This window comes from Barbus barbus (assembly GCF_936440315.1).
Source record: "Barbus barbus genome assembly, chromosome: 4".
Lineage (NCBI taxonomy): Eukaryota > Metazoa > Chordata > Actinopteri > Cypriniformes > Cyprinidae > Barbus > Barbus barbus.
The window spans coordinates 28813726-28839909 of record NC_136732.1 but is presented as its reverse complement, the minus strand read 5'-3'; the positions used below and the strand labels follow the sequence as shown (position 1 = coordinate 28839909).

At 38.5% G+C, this 26184-nt stretch overlaps 1 protein-coding gene across 3 annotated transcripts; it reads left to right on the top strand.

Annotated features, from left to right (window-relative positions):
- The first annotated feature begins 3624 nt into the window (after window positions 1-3624).
- LOC306864901 (myosin light chain kinase, smooth muscle-like) lies at window positions 3625-21757 on the top strand. Of its 3 annotated transcripts, none has more exons than XM_079409186.1 (17): window positions 3625-3942; window positions 6734-6883; window positions 7201-7353; window positions 7849-8052; window positions 8495-8530; window positions 9968-10095; window positions 11474-11627; window positions 12099-12407; window positions 13425-13524; window positions 13926-14129; window positions 14284-14501; window positions 15204-15327; window positions 15421-15573; window positions 15662-15794; window positions 20175-20259; window positions 20475-20597; window positions 20674-21757. In XM_079409186.1, exons 1-17 carry the CDS (start codon window positions 3786-3788, stop codon window positions 20886-20888), a joined length of 2646 nt encoding a protein of 881 aa, XP_079265312.1. In that variant the 5' UTR covers window positions 3625-3785; the 3' UTR covers window positions 20889-21757. The 3 variants fall into 3 exon arrangements, with proteins under 3 accessions (XP_079265312.1, XP_079265313.1, XP_079265314.1); XM_079409187.1 differs by having other exon boundaries at window positions 3672-3946; window positions 6738-6883; window positions 20674-21015; XM_079409188.1 differs by having other exon boundaries at window positions 3672-3942; window positions 13428-13524; window positions 20674-21014.
- The last annotated feature ends 4427 nt before the right edge of the window (window positions 21758-26184 follow it).

Sequence of the window (26184 nt, the reverse complement as noted above, 5' to 3'; positions counted from 1 at the left end):
TTGGTAGAATGAAACCTAACCCTTCTGGTGCTGAGGCCATTGTTTCAGATCACTAGTTCGCGTTTTGGTAGCCTATCCGTCCACTGCGGCTGCCATGCAAACGTCTCAGGTTACTTATGTAACCATGGTTCCCTGAGAGTAGGGAACGAGACACTGCGTCTTCTAGGGGTCACTCTAGGGGTCGCCGTCAGTGTGACCTGTGTCTGAAGCATATATACAAAAACACCACGTTGGCCGGCGACAGCCTATGACGTCACTACTAGCGCGACCACAGTATAAAGGGGCGCTGGGAAAATACGTCATTCACTTCTTCATCTGAAGCTTGCATCCGAAGCATGGCACCGAACCTAGAGGACGCAGTGTCTTGTTCCCTACTCTCAGGGAACCATGGTTACATATGTAACCTGAGACGTTCTCTTTCGAGGGAAATTAGAACTGCGTCCTCTAGGGGTCGCTATGGGGAACGGAATACCCGTGCCACCATGCTGAGGGGAGTGCAAGCCAAGCAGAAAAGGCGAGCACTAAGTAACAACTCTACCCGGCTAAGGGAGTTGCCCCAGGGACGGTATGACGGCTGTCAGTGACAGGGGATACGACCAAGCGCCTAGGAGAGTAACTAAGTCTTGGCCTGTCACCCAGGGGCTACTGCTTGCTCTTTCAGGAGCTCGCTGAAGGAACGGTCTCAACAGATCCTTGGTAGCAACACCCTGTTCAAGTAGTATCACCGGGCATACATAGGTAGAGTGCGGCCCAAGGTGAAAAACGGGGCCTGGCCGACTCAAAGAATGGGCACGAAGCCGCAGCGCATAACCCATACCATACAGGATTTTAGAAAGACCGCAAAACACTTGGTGTGCGATCTTACCACAACGTGGCTTTCAGAAGCTGAAAGAAGGGAGCAGCATGCTCATAGGTGACCCTCTAAGGTGAGGGGAGCAACGCCAGCTCGACCAACAAGGAGAGCATCGGAAGGGAGCAGCATGCTCATAGGTGACTCTCTATAGTGAGGGGAGCAATGCTAGCTCTACCTTGGCAGTGCTCTGGAGAGCAGAGAACTTAACTCTCAGCATGAGAGGGAACTCAGATGCTCAGAAGGGAGCGGCATGCTCATAGGTGACCCTCTAAGGTGAGGGGAGCAATGCCAGCTCGACCAACAAGGAGAGCTCAGAAGGGAGCAGCATGCTCATAGGCGGCCCTCTATAGTGAGGGGAGCAATGCTAGCTCGACCAACAAGGAGAGCACATAAGACGCCCAGAAGGGAGCAGCATGCTCATAGGTGACCCTCTAAGGTGAGGGGAGCAATGCCAGCTCGACCAACAAGGGGAGCTCGGAAGGGAGCAGCATGCTCATACGCGACCCTCTATAGTGAGGGGAGCAATGCTAGCTCGACTAACAAGGAGAGCAACCTAACAGGGAGGCATAGAGAGGCCTAACAACCTGAGGCTGTTGAAAGAAGGGAGCAGCATGCTCATAGGCGGCCCTCTATAGTGAGGGGAGCAATGCTAGCTTGACCAACAGGAGAGCACATCAGAAGCCTAGAAGGGAGCGGCACGCTCATAGGTGACCCTCTATGGTGAGGGGAGCAAAGCTAGCCCACTGCCTGAAAACTCCAGAAAAGCTGCCACAGCAGTGTTTACTTATACCCAAGCAAAGGGGCTCAGGGAGATTGCTACTTAAAAAACCCCAGAAGGGGAGCAGTCCCTGAGCTAGCACATACAGTGGTGTGAAAAAGTGTTGGCCCCCTTCCTGTTTTTTTATTTTTTTGCATGTTTGTCACACTTTAATGTTTCAGATCATCAAACAAATTTCAATATTAATCAAAGATAACACAAGTAAACACAACATGCAGTTTTTGAATGAAGTTTTTTATTATGAACGGAAAACAAAATCCAAACCCACATGGCCCGGTGTGAAAAAGTGTCCCCCCCCCCCCCCCGAAAGGGAACGTCTCAGGTTATGTATGTAACCATGGTTTACTGAGAGTAGGGAACAAGACACTGCGTCCTCTAGGTTCGGTGCCATGCTTCGGATGCAAGCTTCAGACGAAGACGTGAATGACGTATTTTCCCAGCGCCCCTTTATACTGTGGTCGCGCTGGTAGTGACGTCATAGGCTGTCGCCGGCCAACATGTGGTGTTTTTGTATATATGCTTCAGACACGGGTCACGCTAATGGCGTTCCCCATAGCGACCCCTAGAGGACGCAGTTCGAAGTTCCCTCGAAAGGGAACGCACCTTATCCAATGACAGAGACGCACATTTTGAAAGACAAGACAGTTAACTTAGCCTATAGGATGTATTTTGAATGTCCGGTAGTCCTCAAATAACATTTTAGTCTCGTCTCATCTTGTTATCGAAGACTCAGCATAAATTTCGTCATAGTTTTTATCATCAGATATTAGTTTTAGCTCATCAGTGTCTCGTCTTAGTCACAGAAAAAAGGTTCGTTGACGAATATTTTTCGTCGTCGTCTTCGTCGACGAAATTAACACTGCTCAACACACCTGTCTGGAAGTTTCAAGAATACCTATAAGACCTTGATTAGCTGCTTCAAGTGTGTTTGATTAGGGTTGGAGCTATGATCTACAACAACAGCAATAACCAACAGCAGCAGCAGCTTATAGCAGATCTATTTTGCCAAGACCAAATACATTAACATCATATCCATTAACAAACTAAAATGTTCAAAGAGCTGTCATGATATAAATGTACATAACTGATCAATGAAACTACATCCAGAGCAGTCAAATAACCACAGTACTGTTCAAAAGTTAAGGGTCAGTACAATTTTTTTTTTAAGAAATTAATTTGACCAAGTGACAGTAAAGACATGACCAATTCCAAAGGATTTTTATTTCAAATAAATTAAGTTCTTTTGAACTTTCTTTTCCAAAAATGTGTCATGGCTTCTTCAAAAATATTAAGCAGCACAACTTTTTACTTGAGCAGCAAATCAGCATATATGATGTACATATAGAATGATTTCTGAAGAACAGTGTAATTGCTGCTGAAAATGCAGCATTGTCATCACTGGAATAAATTACATTTGAAAATATATCAAAATAGAAAACAAACATATGAAAGTGTAATCATATTTTACAATGTTACCATTTTTATGGAATTTTGATCAAATCAATGCAACCTTGGTGAGCATAAGAGATGTCTGCCAAAAACATTTTGACCCCAAACTTTTGAACCATTTTTATCGTCAAATGTACTTATACCTGTGGGCTCAGTGAGTCCAGTGAGAATCTTTTTTTATTTTATTGGAAACAAACACACAGCCAAAGTTCAACTGATAACACGACAGCAATTTGGAATGCCTGACCTTTGATTCAGGTTCTAATCTGTTACTTGTGTATCTTTGTCTTTTTCACACAAACGTCACTGACATGTCATAATAAACATCACTGACATGACACACAATAGTTTACTTTTCAGAATCATTAGTAAATTTAACATACACTCGCTCTCTCTTTTCACCACAGTCACAGTATGTGTGGAAAAAAAAACTGTTAAAAGATATACGGTGAAATGTTGTGATAGTTGTGGGTAGAGACAAGGCGCTGAGTCGAACCCAGCAAGAGGACAGTGTTCTGCAGAACGATTGAATGAGGCTTCAGTCACGGGGAGGAGCCAGAAACTAAAGAGATGCAGAGAGCAGCTCAGGACAGAGGACATGTGTGCACAGCAGAGACTCAGAGACACAGGAAAATACGAGCCACCTGATAAGAAAGCTGGGAAATGACTTGGATTTAATGAAACTGTTATGTACTGATAGGAGAAATGAGTATTTCTGATGGGAAGACACGTTATGTGTCCACTTTTAGGATACAGCTGTCAAGCTCCCAGTCAAAGGGGGCCAATGGACAAGTGTCCCAACCCGCGCACACCCCCACAATCACCACTGCCGTGAAGAAGCCTGGAGAGACATCCAATGCAGGCAAGTCTGGACATTTCTTGCAGCTACACAGGTGTTTGTTAGTGTGTCTGTCAGTATTTGCATACTTGAGAGAGTCTATTTGTGTTTGTATATGCAAGCTGGTTGGATTCTTGTCTGTAAAAACTTGTTGAGGTTAACATGGTCTGTTCTTGCGGTTAAAAACATGATCTCTTCAGGAAGCATTGTTCTTAAAACAAGCCCTCTCAAGAGTTGTCATAGTTAATAATTAGTGTTCATGCAGCAGACATCAGAGAATGACAGGCACTTTGTTTTCACTTTCACTGCATTTGGATAATAATCAAGTGATGGAGCAGTTCACTGTACAACTGCATTCAGCCAGATTTAGACGGGGAAATCCTGAACATTCTTATGTTTGACTTCCCTATGGTTTGTTTACACCATACGATATGCCTGAATGGATTTGTTTTTTTTAATCAGGCTGATATCTGATATTTTAGGGCCAAAAATTCTTCTATTTTTATTTTGTGATACTTCAAGGATCTGTTTGTACTTGATCTAATCCAGGGATTCTCAACCTTTTTCATTTGCTATCCAAAAGCCTCTCATATAAACTATAATAATTTTTCTGGTGTAAATATGACAAAATCACTTTGATCTCAAGTGTTGTATTAACAGAAATGGGGAATTCATTAGCCACAACTATAATTTTGACTGCAGAAGTTTCAAGAAATGTATATTAATTAAAAACAAATAGTTCAACAGTTGTTGAGGGGAATAATTGCTTTTTTAATTAGATTAAACATTTTTGAAAAACAAAAACAGGTAGTATAGATGTTGCAACATGAAGCACATTTAGGTTATCTAAAAAAGCATTTGAATTTCTTCTTCATTTTACATCATTAATTTACTTGTTTAAGAGGAAATGTTCCCAATCTTAAAGCTTTCTGGGGGGGAGGGTCACTTTTTTAAAGTGGTCTCAGACTTTGGAACACCACTGTATCTTATCTGTCTCAGGATGCAAATTACTGACCAGGCAAGAGGTCACTATTGGCAGGAAATTCCTTCCTTGCTAATTTGAACAGCAGGATTTTGTTTTGTTTTCTGCACCGGTTTGTGTGGGACATGTATGTTTGATGCTAGTGCTCTACTCTAAATGCGCAGTTACAACACTCAGTTCCTTCCTTTCATTTCTTAGATCTTATTACCTGATACAAGACAGCTGAAGTACAAAGAATGAAACTTAAAACATTTCAGTTTGTTCTTCATATAGAACTGGAGTCACCATTTTATTGTCACCGATGCAGTGAGTTGCCAGAACAACCAGTAAAATAAAAAAATCCTTGTTTGCATGAACAAACAAGGATTACATGGCCACATTATGCAGCAGATCATGTGACCTCCCAGGTCAGTGAGAACAAAAGTGTTTGGTCCAATGTTAATACAGCAAAGAGGACTAGAATGATTTGTTCCTTGAACTGAAATGACATGTTGTACGCCCCTTAGCTGAATGAGATTAAGAAGACCACATCAATTATGTGTACATGAGACAGCATCACAAATACAAAATAGAAAAGGGGCCTGTCATATTTTAAAGTTACTAAACACAAATGCTTATGGGAGGTTAATTATATTATACAAGGCTCTGCCCACAGCCCTGAATGAAAGGTAACTTGCAGTATTTAAAACAGAAACAGGTTTGTTGGAGGAGTGTCAGATGAGATCACAGTTTAGCTCAAGCCTGTGGTCTGATTTCAATCTGCTCTTATGAGTCACAATTAACTTTTGTTAGTTATGTTGAACTTTTGTTATAATACTTGCTTTGTTTAATTTTGTCATTATAATTTGTATTGCTTTTTGTCATTTGCACGTGGTGTTTCTGGAGTTTCTAGACAGAAGGTGTGATAGCGAGGATGTTGAAACACACAGTAGCTATTTACAAACACATCTCTTCAGCTGCTCTCTTCATTTATACGAGCCTTGTTTCTTCCTGTGTGAACTTATTGTTAAACACTGTACAAGTCTATGATTCACAAGTCCATTTGCTTTTGCAAAAATAATAATCATCATCATCACCATCATCATAAGATTTAAAAGGTATTAAAACCATGCCCATATATTAAGGTTTTAAATTAATTTACTAAATAAATACCTAATAAACATTATCTTATTCCTTTTACAATTGTTTTAACATAATAACATGATTATTAGTAATGCGTAAAACATGCTGACAACAATGTGCAGCTGGAACAGAACACAGCAGAGAAGAACAAGTGTATTGCCTTGCATTATATTTAAGCAATATCACCCTCGGGACTGCAACAACACTTGTATGTGTGATGCTGCTTTTATGCAAGGGTTCATTAAACAAGTAATATTAAGAAACTTACATTTTAGACAAAGTATTGCCAAGTATTTTGTATACTTTTGCTCCCCCAATGAAAAATCTACCAACAGAGTCTCCAAGCAACAAATAGCACTAGCATTCCTCACTTAAACAATTATTTTATTTTATTTTATTGTAAATTTGACCTGCTCTCTTGAATGCTCAACACAAATTTCTCCTCATGGAGATAATAAATGATGATGATGATGATGAATCAGTGTTTTGAACAGTTTGGTCGAGTAAACAATTCAATGATTTATTCATAGAATCATTTCATTCCTCAAAGAATGAGTGTGTTGGAAGGAATCAGCTTAATGAATAATTTAACGACTCATTCATAAATACAGCCCTTTTTGCCTCCTACTGTGATTCGAAATTCAAAAACCACACTTCACTGTAGTATAATATATAGGACTAATCTCATAACGCTTTCTTCTGTCAAGCTAGTGAGTAGTAAACACAGCCATACTAGTGGTCCGGATCCACCCCTTTTCTCTGAGCCACTTGAGGACCGTATAGTGGATGAAGGAAATGACATCACACTGAAAGGGACTATCACAGGGAGCCAGCCAATAAGTGTTTCCTGGCTTCATAATGGTAAGTTCAGTTTTTTCTTAATATTGATTTTGTTGCTTGAAACATATGAGTCTGTAAGAATACTTTAACTGTATATGACTCAATATATGTGTGTTTGTATGCACATTTTGGTTATCATATGCAGCTTCCTGCTACTGGAGTTTGTAATTGAAATTGTTCAATAAAATGAGTCCCACGCATTTATATTACAAACAAACAAACAAACATTATTTTCAAGTTTTTAAAACTTTGATCAATCCATCTCTTCTTAATGCCACAAATTCACTCCTCTTCCTTTGTCTCCCTCTTTCTGTCCATTTGTACCACAACCATTTCAGGTGAGCCTGTGCTGTTTGGAAAATCCTCATTAGTGGGAGGAGTGGTGACTTTGATAGTTAGGGAATGTCTCCCAGAGGATGCCGGGGCTTATACATGTGTGGCCGAAAACACAGCAGGAAAAACATCCAGCAGCGCAGCAGTGTGTGTGAGAGGTAAATATGAACTCAAATTCAACATATCTATATCTATATATATATATACATGGGGCATACACTCTTAAAAATAAAGGTGCTTAATAGGTTCTTCAAAGTGATGCCATAGAACCATTCAGTCAAAGGTTCTTTAAAGAACCATCTCTTTCTTACCTTTTTATAATCTGAAGAACCTTCTTTTGCCACAAAGAGCCTTTTGTGAAACAGAAAGGTTCTTCAGATGTTAAAGGTTCTTTATGGAACCATTTAGACAAAAAAGGTTCTTATATGGCATCGTGAAGCACCTTTATTTTTAAGAGTGTATATGGGCTAGTTACATTACTAGCACGATCCAGGTGTTTCTGTTTACATCATACACAGACATGTGAATTGACAGGGTTATCAATGTTAATTTCCTTGTCTAATGTCATTCTCTCTCTCGCTCTCTCTGATTTAATTATTTACTTCCCGTTTGCTCCTCATGCGACCACACCATGTGAACTGAATCAATTGCAGACTATGAAACAATCATTGGGATCCGTAACAATATTGCCAACACATCTGACTCTCATCCTAATTCCTCTCATCCTCACACTCCTGACATGCTAAGCGGGGTCTTAAACGCATCTCAGAACGCCCAAGATGACATCAGTGTTTTTAAAGGCCCACAGTCACCTCAGACAGGAAGTCCTATAACATGCTCTCCAGCACTCAAGAGAGGTATGTCACAAACTATGGCCCTACCCACAAAGTAATCTCAAGCATTTAAGTGTAGGAAATGTCATTAAATACATGGAGCATTTTTGTTCCTCCAAAGCTACCAAATCAATGTCACTAGGGCAGTGTCACTTTATTTAAAATCTAATTACTCCATGTAATTATTATAGTTTATGTATTATAGAATAAGCTCTGTACAAAAATATAAAAAGAATAAATGTACCAATATAAAAAGAGCATTTCCTGACCGACTGACATACTAATGGTTTTGTTACGTTGAGCATTTCCTCTTTAATCTGTTGAATATTTTTCTTAGACACGCACCTGATCACTTGACTCCTCCCTTATATGATAGGCAAAGCTTATGTTATCTCTTGCATGCTCTTCAACACAAAAGCACCCACACCAACAGCTGATTCTTTACATATTTGTGTGTCTTTTACAGAGGTGCTTGTCAAAAGAAGGAGCAGCTCAGGTACAGGTAAGACCATCATCGTCCTGCACTTCCAGTTCTACTTTCGCTCTTTTTTAGATCCTTGACTCAAAATATTTACTTGTTCTTGAATTGCAGATTTTCTTTTTTTGGATTGTTTCTAGTGATTCTTATTTCTTGAAGGCCATATGATCCATAGCCTCCCACACCTTCTTTACTTTATATTCTAATAACACCATGTTTTTAATGTATTTTGTCTAGAATTGTGAGTTAAAGTATAACCACTGCGACCTGCTTCAAAAAGGAGTAATTTGCTCCGAGCAGTCTTGGCTTCCAGATTGTCTGGCTCCTTCAGAGTCTGTTAGAGTTGAATACAGTAAAACAGGAAGCAGTCTTTTGTGTCCTGAAGACTAATGTTTACCTTAGGAATGACTTTATTCCCTTTAAATACTGTAATCCTTGTTGTCCAAAGAAATATTCTTCGAAAAACCTAACATTTAAAATCAAATTGTGTTTTAGTTTAAATCCTTTGTGTGTGTATTTATAGCTTACAGAGAGATAAACAATTTATTCTGCTCACATACTGATCAGACTGACGCATAAAATTAGGAATTTTTCATATTATAAGCATCAAAACACTCAACGTCACTTTAAGATGTTATCATATTTTCTTTGGTACTTCTGTTTGTAATAATTGGGCAAGGCATTTAAGCACTGAATGATGCTTGTTTTCTTTCAGTCATTTGATCGTTCATGTAAAACACACTGCTATCTATGGTCAATCTGTATTTATAATAGGTCTGTTTAAAGACCATTAGCTGGTCAAGTTCAGCTGAGTGTGTTGATTTGAATAATTGCCGTTTCAGTTTGCTTTTATATTTATCACATACACGGTATATGCTACAGCCTTCCTGTTGCTCAAACAGAGCAAGGAGATAATGCCAAGGTCATGCATTCAATTTCCAGGAAAAGCAATAACTGATAAAAAAAATTATAATAATCTTGAATGCCGTGTAAATTGCTTTGGATAAAAGCATCTGCCAAATGCCTAAATGTAATATCTGTACTGTATGAGAGAAGGAAAATGCCATTGGTTTTCTCTTGTTTAATGAAAAAGTCATGTTTTTTGTGTGAAAGCTAGAATAGTTTGAATGTACCCTAGGATTATTTATAAATAAATAAACATTTTACATACAATTATATGTATTAAAAATAATTTTAATTAACTGAAGTTTTGAAGAAAGTTCTGTGTATGTTGTCCTATTTTCTTGAATTTGTATTCATCATTATGAATATAATATAATATAAACATAGTAGTTTTTGAAAAATTCTGAGAAACTGATTATAACTTAATATTAAAATCAGTGAAGCAAAAGCCTCCCTTTTCTCTTTATTTAATCTTTTTGTTGTCTAGACAAAATAAGTGAGACATTCAAGAGGTCTCATTTGTGATACTCAGCAGCACCTGTGTTTTTGTGTTTACAGCACCTCCTCTGCAGTTTGTAGATCCATTAGATCGTCTGGAGGTACACATTGGAGAGACGGCCCGTTTGAAGTGTGTGTTCAAAGGCAGCTGTCCTGTAGCTTCTTGCTGGGTCTATAACAAAAAAGAGGTACATAAGAACACAACACAATCCAGACATGTTGCATTCTGTTTGTGAATATAATCAGTGTTGGGGGTAACGCATTACAAGTAACACGAGTTACGTAATCAGATTACTTTTTCAAGTAACTAGTAAAGTAGCGCATTACGTTTTAATTTTCCCATTTATTGACTGACAGTTCTCTTGTCCCCATGTTGGGAGAAATCGGAAGTACAGAGGCGTTGTGTGTGCTGTGTGAACATGATGTTACTGTAGTTCTAGACTAAATGTGACCCTGGACCACAAAACCAGTCATAAGGGTCAATTTTTCGAAATTGAGATTTATTCATCATCTGAAAGCTGAATAAATTTCCATTGATGTATGGTTTGTTAGGATAGGACACTATAGCCGAGATACAACTATTTGAAAATCTGGAATCTGAGGGTGCAAAAAAATCTAAATATTGACAAAATCACCTTTAAAGTTGTCCAAATTAAGTTCTTAGCAATGCATATTACTAAGAACTTCATTTGGACAACTTTAAAGGTGATTTTCTCAGTATTATGCATTGCTAAGAACTTCATTTAGACAACTTTAAAGTTCTTAGCAATGTATATTACTAATCAAAAATTAAGCTTTAATATATTTACAGTAGGAAATTTACAAAATATCTTCATGGAATATGATCTTTACTTAATATCCTAATGATTTTTGGTATAAAAGAAAAATCAATAATTTTGACTCATACAATGTATTTTTGGCTATTGCTACAAATATACCCCAGCGACTTAAGACTGGTTTTGTGGTCCAGGGTCACAAATGTGAATGTGCATCAATTCATCGCACTCTCAAAAAACAGATTTAGTAGGCTATTCATCAAAATTTATTAAAACTGTGAAATGCAATCTCAGAATATGGCGCAAACTTGCAATAATTAAATATGTTAAACAACACAAATTTATCTAATCCTATTTTATTAACCAATGTCTTTGCTGCTGACCTTTGATGATCCAGTTCAACCATACTAATAAGCAAAAATGACTTTACAACTAACAATTGTGCTTCGTTGTTTTTTTATTGCTGAAGAGTGTTGAACCTTCTTCTCCTGCGTTCTACCATACAGACGTGAATTTACTTTTCCTTCAGCCTGAGGTTTATTCATTACACTTTTTGGTGTGAAAGGGCTTTTACATTTGCTATGATTAGAACTTCTTGTATTAAAAACAGTTAAGCCCTGATCATATTTAAAAAGTAACGCGAAAGTAATGTAACGCATTACTTTCCATAAAAAGTAACTAGGTAATGTAATTAGTTACTTTTTTAGGGAGTAACGCAATATTGTAATGCATTACTTTTAAAAGTAACTTTTTTTTATAACACTGAGTATAATGTTGTGTCTTTCTGAAGGTGGTGGAAAGCTCCAGGTTTCATATTGATTCTTGCAATGAAAGCAGTTCTCTAGAGATTTCCGAAGCCCTTCCTGAGGACTCTGGACGTTACACGTTATTTGTACGAGATCGCAAAAGTTCAGCCCAACACACAGTGACCCTGAATGTCATTGGTAAGGTCAGACAATCCTCAGCTGTTATTTGGGTCATGATGCTCATTTTTATTGCTCAGATCTAAGTTATTCAAAAATGCTATTTATATAGGCAATGACATTAATACACATTTTATTGATTAGCATGTTTTCAATTACTAAATTGAAATTAATTTTTATATTTTTGTGAAATAAAAATGTAAAGTTCCATTCACACTAAGAATAATAACTATAAATTTAATAGAAATTTAATTTCTTTGACTTTTTAAATTAAAAGACACAGTTTGTGTCAAATTGAGTAACCCTATATAATAAATATTCCTGATATTCATGACTCAAAAATGTAAAAATACATATTTTACCCTAAGTGTTGAAAACGTAAAATAAATACATAAATAATACACGCAACTGACATTTCTGGAATTATTCAATAAAATGTTTATGAAAACTGAATAGCCATTTGATGATGGTGTGTTTGTGTGTTTTATCCAGACCTGCCTCAGCCTCCGGCCTCCTGTCCTGTAGCGTGTCTACTCTCCCCTCACTCTCTGGTTTTATCCTGGTCTGGGCCGTCCTACGATGGTGGCAGTGCTGTGACGGGATACGTGGTTGAGGTTTGTGAAAGCCCAGGTGAGACTGACCAGTGGAGAGAGCTCACAGCCCAGTGTAAGAGCACCTCGCTCAGGGTGACCTCAGGACTCCAGCCTCAAGGAGAATACTGCTACCGGGTCAGGGCCTGTAACGCTGTGGGAGTCAGCGAACCCAGCCAAGAGTCCCAGCCAATCAGGATGGACAACCCAGGTGAGGTTGCTTTGAAATTTTTCTGAAATGTGATAAACGTTTTGATGAGACAATAGTTCACCCAAAAATAAAAAAATGCTTAAAATGTATTCACCCTTGGGCCATCCAAGATGTAGAGGAGTTTATTTCTTCATCAGAACAGATTTATAAAAATTCAGCATTGCATTACTTAATCACCAATGGATGCATTGCAGTGAATGGGTGCCGTCAGAATGAGAGTCCAAACAGCTATAAAAACATCAGTAATGCATTTTAAAGCAAAAGGCTGCATGTTTGTAAGAGACACATCCATCATTCAGATGTTTTTAACTTAAAACATTTTCTACAGGCTAAATGATGAGTCCTCAATTTTTTAAAAATTGCAATCCAATGAAAAATAATCTTTTCTCAGTCAGCAGAGAAATATGCACAGATCAAGTACAGTTTACAAGCAAAAACAGTCCAAAACAGGACTAAACTAATATGTTTTTGATGTGAAAGAACTACGGGGGATGAACTATTTTTTCACTGGAGGAAGCATTATTATAGATTATGGTTTAAAGTTAAAATGCCTTATTGATGGATTTGTTTCTTAGAAACACAGCTTTTCACTTCACAACATTTTCATTGATGAATTCGATGTCAATTACTTGTGGATTACTGTGACGTTTTTATCATTGGTGAGCAAGTGATGTAATGCTATATTTCTCCAAATATTTTCCGTTGAAGAAACAAGCTCATCTTACATCTTGAATGGCCTGAGGGTAAACAGATGTTCAGCAAGTTTTCATTTTTTGGTGAACTATTCCCGCAATGTAATTGTATGCTAGATCAATTGCTCTTTATTATATTTGTTAATGCAGCACTCTATTTGCTTGTCATTTTAAGCTAATCTCTTCCCACAATTTATGGGAACAAGGCTCAGCAACCAAATTGTAAACAGGAAGAACATGTTTAAAGTCATTACCAAAGAGTATGCAATCTAAGAGAGTTAGTGTTGAGGTCCCACGGTAAATGAAAGTATGTTGTCTTTCAAAGGAGAGCCCTGTGATGAGAAACCAGTGGAGTATGTGACTGTGACCATCAACACGGAGGATAAACTTACTGACCACTATAATGTCCAAGAAAAACTCGGAGTGTAAGTATCCTTATCAAACACATATATAGCAGGTCTCATAGCTCACATTCACAGGACCTGCCATGTATAACAAAACTTGCATAAGTACATGTTCCAACAGGCATACATGCAACCCCTACACTTGATTCTGATTACAAGAAGAATGCAAAACACGACATGTTAGGTTAGGGTCATGTTTTGTAAATTTCATTGGAAATGACTCAACCTATAATTCATACTTTCAGAGGAAATAAAAGAAATGTTTTCCTGAAAATACTGGTTTAAGGCTGAATTTCAAATTCACTTAATTCTCAAGAACTGGATGAATGGGAAGTTAGGATATTGAGAATAATGATTTGTTAAATATCACATACTTTGAGTTTGTAAGCATAATTTCATGCTTAATTCTGAATCTTTCTCAGAGGGAAGTTTGGCCTGGTGTTTCGGATGACCCATAAGGAGACGGGCCATGTTTGTGCTGGAAAGTTCTACAAAGGTCGTCGGACAAAGGAGAGAGAGGCTGCGAGGAAAGAAATAGAGCTAATGAATTTCCTACACCATCCAAAACTCGTGCAGTGTCTTGCCGCATATGATAACAAGGCTGAGATGGTCATGGTGATGGAATAGTGAGTATCTTGCATGTGGGCGTTTTGAAGAGTGCAATGTTTTTTGAAAAATGTTCAGAAATGAGAAATACCAACAGGTTCAATGCATTCACTTCAATAGTGTCATTATAATATTTTGGCACCTACACAGCTTAATCTGTGTGTGTATGTGCAGTGTTGCTGGTGGGGAGCTGTTTGAGCGCATTGTAGATGATAGTTTTGAGCACACTGAAGCATCCAGTGTGGGCTACATGCGTCAGATTCTGGAGGGGATTCAGTACATGCACCAGCAAAACATTGTCCACCTGGACCTCAAACCTGAGAACATCGTCTGTGTGGACAGAACCGGGATTCAGATCAAAATCATTGACTTTGGACTCGCTAGCAAGCTGGGTATGAATGCACTGATGATATTGTCAACACAACAACATATGGTATAGTAAAATAAAAATAAAAATAATAATAAAAAACGTATAAATACAAAATATTAACATTGAATAAAATATATTATCACACTTAAATATTATTAATATAATACATATAAAAATAATACAATAATAAAATGCTTTTATAAGTGAAAGTTTGTGCATAATATCTGAAGGAACACATGATACCATGTTAATAACATGTTTATCTAGACTTTATCTGAATGGTGGTATTACCATGGTATTCTTCATAGTATCATCTATGCAAATATTTCTATGGTAAAGTACCATGGTATGCTGATACACAGAACTTTTTGTATAAGGGATCTCAGAGTGAAATGTTTGCAGGGATATTATCGTTAACTAAAACTACATCTAAAACTAATACTTTTTTCTTTTTCTTTTGTTAATTTAAATAAAGTTGAAATAAAATATAAATATTAGTTGAAAAGCTTAAACTTGACACAAATGATGCCTGGTCATCTAATTGAAATAATTTAAGTTAAACTAAAAATGAATATCTGAAAATAAATTAAAAAACTAAAACTGAAAGAAAAATAAACTAAACCTAAATAGTAATATTAAAGCTAATTCAAAATGCTAATAAAAGGTATAATATATATCAAAAATATAATCAAAAATAACAGTGAATGTTTGTTGTACACTTTAGATCCCAACACACCTGTGAAGGTGATGCACGGCACTCCAGAATTTGTTGCTCCAGAGGTCATCAACTATGAGCCCATCTGTCTGGTCACTGACATGTGGAGCATCGGGGTCATCTGCTATATCCTGTGAGTTCAAACACTGCCGGTCACTTAAGCTCTTGCTGCCCCCTTGTGGTAAAAAATGCATAAACATTATCTGAATCTGATTTTCTCTTGCAGGTTGAGCGGTGAATCTCCATTCCAGGGTGAAAGTGACTCAGAGACTCTGGCTCTTGTGACAGCAGTGCAGTGGGAGTTTGATGAGGAGAGCTTTGAAGATATCACCGACCTGGCAAAGGATTTCATTAGCTCTCTGCTCAGCAAAGATGTCAGGTGCATTCATGTACTTATATACTTTCCGTGCACACATCACACAAATGTGACACACACATTCATAACTCTGTGTTGAACTTTCTGACAGGCGCAGGATGTCATGTGAAGAAGCCTTGGCTCATTCCTGGTTGGTGTATACTTCTGTAGACAACAGCAGCAGCACCACCAAAAACCTTTCCAAGATGAAGATGAAGAAATTCCTGACCAGGCAGAAGTGGAAGGTAATTCAGAAATGCGATGGAGAAAAAGAACACATACCAACATCACTGATTTAACTAGCTTAATTTTTAGCATGGTTAAATAACTGCATGTTACTTGTACACCTAGAGAGTTTACACATACTTAAAGAGTTTTCGAATCCAGTCGGAATAAGGCAATATTTCTTATTTTTAAAGTTCGTTGTTTTTCGACAGCCTGAAAAATTAAATTAGACACAATTGTATTTTTGGACAGCCTCGCGTTGTGCGCATGCTCTTAAAGAAGACTGGTGACGCGCTGCATTTATTTGGTAGATCTCTGTGTTAACCTGTGAAGCCTACTTTATCCGATTTAATACATAAGGCCTCTAAATTATCAACAAAACTTTGACGAAAAATTTTCTAATTAATTTTCTATATGCTTTTTGCAGTATTATTGATAGTTCATTCTTTTTTAGCAATTAAAGGGCATTCAAGTGTCCACTTTGCTGAAAAAAACAATAGAACCCTGCCCAAAACACAATAGAAAATGTAATGGATTTAATGGTTATAATGGGAATTGTATTGGTATGTGATGCATTCTATTGGTGGGATGTTAAATCCTATTGGAAAAATGCCCAAAACACACTACAAAAAGGAATTTTGTAATGGTTTTACTGGAAAAAGCTAATGGTTTATAATGGTATTTTAATGGAAACCATTGGAATTTCTGTGATGGTTTCCATTGGGCTTCTATTGTTTTTTTTAGCAGGGTCGTTTTTACTGTTAAATCTTTAATTAACTTTGTAAAGTAAACATAAGAATAACTTTTATATTGTTATTCATATTTAAATATGATCTTTTACTGTACTAAAGCAACTTTTTATGTAATTATCCATACATGTGAATTTCTCAAGATGGTGCCACGCATGGCAGCCATTGTGCTTGGCTCTCCAGTTTTAGTGTTTTTGTTAGTTTTTCCTGTTTTTTGTTTGTCAAACACGATCAGTTTCACCAGGGAATAACTGCTGAACATTCTGCAGAACACACCACAAAATCTCCAACCAGTTTTCGATTATTCTAATGTTTTGCTGAACATAGTAGTTGGCGGAGCTGCAGCGCTGTTTAGATGCTTCAGGAGGCGCAGACGGGGGAAGCGAGCCGGCGCTCGTGAAGCTCAGACAGCGTGGATTTCGAATGCCGTTGTCTAGCATCCATCTGGCGAATCTCTGCTCTCTACCCAACAAAACAGACAAACTCCTTCTGCTTTCCCGGTTAAACAAGTACTTTTCCAACTCTGCTGCTCTGTGTTTCACGGAAACCTGGCTGAATGCCATCCCGGACAGCGTGCAACATCTGTCTAACTTTCAGCTGATCAGAGCAGATTGTGACGCGGAATCAACGGGAGTCATGGGAGTTCTGCTCGTTCATTCTCGTTAGTGTCTACATTCCTCCGCAAGCGCACGTGAGCTCAACTTTACAGAAACTTGCTGATCAGATCACAGACACAGAACAACAACACCCGGACTCTGTTTTAATCATTCTAGGGGACTTTAATAAAGCAAATCTCTCCCGTGAACAGCCAAAATACAGACAGCATGTTACATGTCCCACCAGAGACAGTAATATACTGGATCACTGTTACACAGCAATAAAGGACGCAGATCACTCTGTACCACGGGCAGCTTTAGGACTCTCTGATCACTGTTTGGTTCATCTTATTCCGACCTACAGACAGAAACTGAAGTCAGCTAAACCTGTATTAAGAACTGTAAAGAGATGGACTAATGAGACAGAGTGGGTTTTACAAGCCTGTCTCGACCTTACTGATTGGACTGTTTTTAAAGCTGCTGCAAACGATCTGGACGAGCTCACAGATACCGTAACATCTTATATCAGTTTCTGTGAGGATATGTGCATTCCTACCAGGACTCATCTAACTTACAACAATGACAAACCATGGTTCACTGCAAAACTCAGACAGCTCCGTCAGGCCAAAGAAGATGCTTACAGGGGACACAGTCTTGTATAAACAGGCCAAATACACACTGGAAAAGGAGATCAGAGTGGTGAAGAGGAATTATTCCGATAAGCTAAGGATTCAATTCTCTTCCAGTGACACGGCTTCAGTGTGGAAAGGTCTGAAAGACATCACCAATTACAAGACACCAGCACTGTGGAAAATCAACAACTGGCAGACGATCTGAATGAGTTCTACCGCGGGTTTGAAAAAACCCCATTCACATCTCCTGCAACCCCCCTCTCCCCCACACCTGAACTGCAGATAAGAGAAGATGACGTGCGCCAGGTCTTCAAAAAGAACAAGAGAAGGAAGGCACCAGGCCCAGACGGTGTGACACCAGCCTGTCTGAAATCCTGTGCTGACCAGCTGGCCCCCATCTTCACACAGATCTTCAACAGATCACTGGAGCTGTGTGAAATCCCCTCATGCTTCAAACGCTCCACCATCATCCCCATCCCAAAGAAACCCAAGATAACAGGACTTAACGGCTACAGACCTGTGGCTCTAACATCTGTGGTCATGAAGTCATTTGAAAAACTGGTTTTGGCTTATCTGAAGGACATCTCTGGACCCTTACTGGACCCCCTGCAATTTGCCTACAGAGCAAACAGGTCTGTGGATGATGCAGTCAACATGGGACTGAATTACATACTGCAACACTTGGACAGACCAGGGACTTATGTGAGGATCCTGTTTGTGGACTTCAGCTCGGCCTTTAACACTATCATTCCAGACCTCCTCCTGCCCAAACTAACTCAGCTCTCCGTCCCCACCTCTGTCTGTCAGTGGATCAACAGCTTCCTGACAGACGGGCAGCAGCTAGTGAGGTTGGGAAAATTCTCATCCAGCACTCGTACCATCAGCACTGGAGCTCCTCAGGGCTGCGTTCTCTCCCCACTGCTCTTCTCTCTGTACACCAGTGACTGCACATCTAAACACCCCTCTGTCAAGCTCCTGAAGTTTGCAGATGACACCACACTGATCGGCCTCATCTAGGACAGTGACGAGTCTGCTTATAGACAGGAGGTTAAGAAGCTGGTGCAGTCTTCACAACCTGGAGCTCAACACGCTCAAAACTGTGGAGATGATCGTGGACTTCAGGAGAAACCCCCCCTGCACTCCCCCCACTCACCATCATGAACAGCACTGTAGCAACAGTGGAGTCATTCAGATTCCTGGGCAGCACCATCTCTCAGGACCTGAAGTGGGACATTTACATTGACTCTATTGTTAAAAAGGCCCAGCAGAGGTTGTACTTCCTTCGCCAGCTGAGGAAGTTCAACCTGCCACAGGAGCTGCTGAAACAGTTCTACTCTGCCATCGAGTCCGTCCTCTGCACTTCATTAACTGTCTGGTTCAGCTCAGCTACCAAATCTGACCTCAGAAGACTACAGATGGTAGTCCGGACTGCTGAGCGAATCATTGGTACAACCCTTCCCACTCTCCAAGAACTGTGCTTATCCAGAGTGAGCAAAGGGGCTGGTAAAATCACTCTGGACCCCTCACATCCAGCACACTCCCTCTTTGAACTGTTACCGTCTGGTCAACGCTACAGAGCTCTGAGCACCAGAACAGCCAGACACAGAAACAGTTTCTTCCCTCAGGCAATCCATCTCATGAACATTTGAAACATGAAACACACAACACTATCATATTTTTATTTTTTATTTAACACAAATATTTATTACATTTCAAATTTGCACCTAACATACCTGTACATACTGAATTGTCTATTTTGTATATTGTGTTTGTGCTATTTTGCATATTGTCCATTTTGTATATTTATACATTATTATTATAATTTTTATTTTATTAATTATTATTATTATCTGTGTCCTGTCTTGCCGCTGTCATTCGGTCGCACTGTGGAGCTACTGTCACTAAAACAAATTCCTTGTACGTGCAAACATACCTGGCAATAAAGCTAATTCTGATTCTAATACATCTGTGTCAAATGTATAAATCAAAGGATTTGATAAAAGATTATGCTATTTGCTATTATCTCCCAATCATCATCGTATTGTATTACATTATGTAATCCAATTACAACTACAGAGCTGTGATCATAAATCTAAGCATTTAAATATCATCTTACTAAGACTTATTATAGGGAGATAAAGAGGAACAACTCGCATTTATATGCATTTTGTGTTAGTGGTCTGGTATACCGAATCAAATTGATTTACGAGCTATAAGAATTTAATCTTACTTTTTGGCTGTATGAATAACATTGTCTGCACCAAATTGCATTTTTATTCACCACGTTCTTCACTGATCAGTCATTTTTGACCAATTCATTTGAGCAACCGACTTATGAGTCACACGTTCATTAATCAGACTCCACTGCATTGTTTTTGTGTGCACATAAACTTCATTCTCTTCTTTTATTATTTTGTTTTTAGAAAACAGGCAAAGCTTTGCTGGCTCTGAAAAGGATGGCTATATTGTCTAAACCAGAGGCTTCTGCAAGCTTGAGCCCTGTGGATGGTGAGAAAGAAATCAAACATAAAAGAAAAATCAGTTTGCTTCAGAAACCAGTGTAAAACACCATACCGCAGAATGTCACCAAAATAGATAGTGACTTGTGACATCTCTGACAACTTGTGATATGTCTTACTGAAAATGTCGAACACCTTTTTTTATATAGTGACAGATGTTTTTACGGGTCATTAATACATTTTTCTTGCTCTTTGTTGTTATAGAGACAGAGAAGGCACTGCAGTCTCTGGAGCTGAAGCTTCAGCGTAAACCTGAGTTCAGTAAGACTCCAGCTGACCTGACTGTCCCGCAGGGCTCCAGCGCCCAATTCTCCTGTCTCATCACAGGTTAGGACAAACCGATGGATGTTCTCCATAGTACATCATGATAAGTTTGAGATCACAGCTTCTCTCCCTGTTTCAGGTTACCCTGACCCTGAGGTGGTGTGGCTGAAGGATGGTGAGCTGCTGGAGCTGCAGGAGGGGTGTGTGCAGGTGGACTATGAGGAGGACGGCAGCTGTACTCTCACCTTAGAGAACGTCTCTCCATACCACAGCGGCCTATATTCCTGCAAAGCCACTAATGTACTCGGGGAGGCACTGTGCTCTGCTACTCTGACTATTGAGGAGAAAGACTAACACATTAATTTATAATGGCATAAAAATCACATAAATACACACACACCAGACAGATTAAAATACACTGATGCAATCAATGCCAATATAATTGTGAATTGAATTTTAAAACTGTAATTAAAAAAATCTAATTGATGCTATTGTCATTTATTATTACTTATGTTTTTGATCAATGTTTATTTTTAAATTATTATTGGACTTTGGTTTAATATCATTGACTGTGAATAGTTTTTAGCACTGTACGAACTTATAAGTATGTATATATTTACAAGCAGCTTCATTTCAACCAATGAGAGTCTAAATAGATTTAGTGAACTGTTTAAAGCTTCACCTGTTTTACATATGCATTATTATTTATATTATATTAATATTGTTGTGAACATTTCATCCCTGCATATTTTTCTTTATAATATTTAATCAAAATGCAATAACTCAAAATTTTCAGTGAAACGTCAAACTTCTTCAGTCATTTAGTCTGTGCTAGTGCTTAAATCCACCCATAATCGATTGCAAGCTCATATTCTGATCTGACTATACTTCTTAGTATAGTCGAATCAACAATCGATGAATAAGTCCCAGTACCACATTTATTTTCCATAATCTGTTGCACCTGGATGTACATCACAATACAGAAGAAAACATCTGACTCTACTTTTGTTTCATCATGATTTTAAGGTATGATGAAGGAAATCAAGGTGGAATAGTCTTATTAATTTAAATACAGGGGTGGGAAGGTTGTGTAAACTTGCTTGCAGTGAACTGGGACAACATTAAAATGTCAAACATCATCCTGATATTAATGTACAAACAGGCTGTTTGGAGACAGACTTTAGAAACACATTTGATAATAAAAATGCTGAATTAATAATTACAAGAATTGTATTTTATTGAAAAATAATTTTGCATTCTAGTTGCCTCGTACACACTAATCTGCGCACATACCTGTTATATCTTTATCAGTCTGTCTGCGTAGAGTCATTCCATTCATTTGAATTGTATCTAATGTTATGGACTTAGTTGATCTATGCTTTGATCACAAATTTGGTAACCAAATGTACATATGCTGATCTCAGTGTAAAGGAAACCTAAGACAAATTTGCAGGTTTGATATATCACCTATACTGATGCTGTACGTGCCATTTTGACAAAGTAAGGCCATATTGTGGTCATTTGACACATAAGACATATGACATGGCATGTCCATATCAGTAACACTAAATGTTGCAGTCTCTTGCAACCACAGTATTTGTTTGAGAATGGAAGAGCTACTAGGCTTTTAAAAGCCACATTTTTGGACAGTTCTGGTTGTTAAATCGGTATCGGACAATAAGCAAACGACACCATTTATTTTCATACACATATATATGGTTATTTGATGTATGATAAATGGGTTTTCAACAATGCACATGTCAGAATATCCAATCCTGCAAGTGATATGCTATCATTTGTTCCTAATAAGTCACATTTCCAAATGATCTAAACATAATTCAGCAATAAACTAGATTTCCCCTCTCATTTGCTATGTCATAGTAGTTTTCCTACAATTTGCATCTGCATGGTACAGAAAAGAAATCAACAACATTGTCTGTCACTGAGTATGAAACAGCTTATTTTGATGTTGAACTCCGTGTGAGGGTCAACTAAAAGGATACAAGAACAAAACAGAAGAAAGCCTTCCAATGTCATACGTTGTTCTTTTACATTTCCATGCCAAAGACCATGTTCTTGCTCAGACCTCAGGTCAAAGGCCAACAGGACAATAAGTGGGAAGTCAATAAAACCAAAAGATGTGGCCGTTCACTTCTTAACTAATTGAATGTATGCAGGTGGATTTCCTTGTCTGGGATTTGTAGTAAACCCACACTAACCCCAGATTTACCAAGTGTATAGTAACCATTATATTTGTAGTAGAAACCATGGTAGGGAAATTATCAAATGACCAATATACCAAAAACATATATACTCCACACATAACATACACAAAATTAAGAAATCATTACCACAACTTGTTCATAATGATAATAAAGTTGTGTTCGTTTGTTTCTTCATTTTAGTTAAAGAGATAGTTCACCCAAAATTTGTATCATTGTTTAGTCACCCTCAAATTGTTTCAAACTTTTATGACTTTGGTTAATCTTCAAAACACAAATTAATATATTTTTAATGAAACCTGTGAGGTTTCATTCTGCCCCTCTATTGGTTATAAAAGCTTTGTAAAACGAATCCATATGAGCTTCTGTTTTTACCATGTGAGATGTGCTCGATGTATGCATGTTTATATGAGAATAAAAGCCTAAATTAAATCAGTTCACATTATAAAGTGATCATAAACGACAGCCACGTTTCTAGCATTTGTAAAACTGCATTTTTCCATCTTAAAAATATATCTAAATTACGACCTATGCTCTCAATGTCAAATGCAGAAACATTCATGACCTCGAGGCTAGATTATTGTAATGCTTTATTGGGTGGTTGCTCTGCGCGTTTAATATACAAACTCCAGTTGGTCCAAAATGCAGCAGCTAGAGTTCGTACTAGAAACAGGAAGTATGACCACGTTAGCCCAGTTCTGTCAACACTGCACTGGCTACCTATTAAACATCGTATAGATTTTAAAATCTTGTTAATTACTTATAAAGCCCTGAATGGCTTAGCTCCTCAGTACTTGAGCGAGCTCTTATCGCATTATAGTCCTCCACATCTGTTGCGTTATCCAAAAACTGGCCATTTGATAATACCTAGAATATCAAAATCAAGGCGGCAGATTCTTTTCCTATTTAGCGCCCAAACTCTGGAACAATCTACCTAACACTGTTCGGGAAGCAGACACACTCTTGTCAGTTTACATCTAGATTAAAGACCCATCTCTTTAGCCTGTCTTACACATAACACACTAATACACTTCTAATATTCAAATCCATAAAGGATTGTTAGGCTGCATTAATTAGATCAACCGGAACCGGGAACACTTCCCAACATACCTGATGTACTTGTTACATTGTTAGAATAATGGCATCTACGCTAATATTAGTCTGTTTCTTTCTTATTCCGAGATCACTGTAGCCACCTAGATCCAGACTGTATCCAGATCAGATGGTCACTGCAGCCACCCGGATCAAGTCTGTATCCAGATCAAATGGTGGACCAGCACCTAGAGTTGACCTCTACAGCCCTGAACGTCAGCAGAGACCAGGACACCTAGATGAGCCCCAGAGACTGATCCCCAGTGAAGACCCTGTCTCCTAGACGGCCATCGGGACAAGACCACGGGAACCAGTCCTCTGCACAATCTAACTTTGCTGCAGTTGGAATTTAACTGCTGGTTCGTCTGGCCAGAGGAGAACTGCCCTCCCCCCTGACTGAGCCTGGTTTCTCCCAAGGTATTATTTTCTCCATTCTGTCACCGATTGAGTTTTGGTTCCTTGACGCTGTCGCCTCTGGCCTGCCTAGGTGGGGGCACTTTATTTCCAGCTATATTGTCGACTTGATTGCACAGATACTATTTAAACTAAACTGAGCTGGACGATGACATCACTGAATTCAATAATGAAATGCCTTTAACTGAAAATTGAGTGTTTAATCTTGTCATTTTACATTATTGACACACTATTTTCCTATTTGATACTGTAACGTTGCTTTGACACGATCTGTATTGTTAAAAGCACTATATAAATAAAGGTGACTTGACATGACTTGCAGAGCTTATAGGTTTGTCAATTTACATTCAATGGTTTTGTCCAAAACAGGTGTATGTTCTGGGGGGAATAAGCTGGTTTTGCAAATGGTCATTTGACCTTCTTAATGCAAATATATCACAGATAATGGATGACAGTCCCATCAATCACAGCCAGACGTCAGTACTATAAAAATCTGCCCACTAAGGAACACCAGACTTTCCTGCTCCAATGTGGATGAAGAATGGAGACGACAAACACCTCATCTTCCCAGAGCATAGACGGGAATTTATCCAACATTTCATCCCATGATCAGCTCTGCATAGGATCATACAGCCCAAACCTTGATCTCCTAATACTTGTTGTAAATCTTCCAATAACCCTCTATGTGGTTATGGACCTATTTCTGAGACAATATGGGATACCATCAAGCCCAAGAAACTCGTCTCCCTCTTCCCAGAGCGAACTCCTCTTTCTTCATCTAGCCTGCTCTCATTTCTTATATTACATCCGAGTTCTGCTAAGCATAGTCCGGAACCTGGGTGGAGTGACCGCAATCAGACAGGAATACATCACAGCCTTCCACAGCTGCAGTTTGATTGGAGGATCTCTATTCTTCACTGGCATGACTATAGACTTGTATATTGCTGTGGCTCATCCTGTAGCGTATGTGAACCACAAAGCTTCCACAAAGCAAATCCAGGCACATATATTCTGTATATTCGTTTGGATGTACACTGTCGCCATGGGGATAGTCATGGTTGTTTTGAATATCACTATGTACCATCCGTTGACTATGGCTTCTTTTTGTGCAGCAGTGCCTGTGAGTTTCATCTTTTGTGTGGGTATGCTGTTTATCTTACACCCTGCCAGATTGGGAAAGGGCAGTCAGACGTCAAGACCTGACAAAACCAAACAGACCGCAATTCGGTTCATTTTGAACAGCTTGGTTATATTAGCAATATACTTTCTGCCTCACATCTGTGTATTAAGCTACTTTACTGTAAGTAAGACTGACTTGGTACATGTAGAACTGCCATGTCAAGTTCTACCTCTACTGCTAGCAGTCCAGATTTCGGAGTTTGTGACGCCCCTGATCTTCTTTCATAACACAGGAAAACTGCATGCATTAGCTGAACGTTGTTTAACTGTATGTCGTAATTCTGGCAGCTGAAGTAGAATTGCAGAAATTGTAACTCTTGCACCCCTCCATCCACTGTAATAGAATGAAGAAAATGTGTAGATTTGCATGAGATGTAGCTTTATACGTGATATAAAAATATGAATACTGGCTGTGCTTTAACAGAGGAACATTTCAACTTCAACACTGTAAACTTACACTTCTCATAATTGTTACATTATTTGTTGTCATGCATATATAGCACAGTCTGTGAAAAATGTTTGTTAAATAACTGAAATATCGGAGGAACAACATTTTTCATTGACTCTACATGTGAAAAAGAAATAAAACTGTGACGTCTTGTAAACACATAGTACTTTATTGTACACATTAAAAGATATCTAAATTACACTACTGTTCAAAGGATTTGGTTTGGTAAGATTTTTAAATGTTTTGAAAGAAGACTATTATACTCACCAAGGCTGCATTTAGTTAAACAATACAG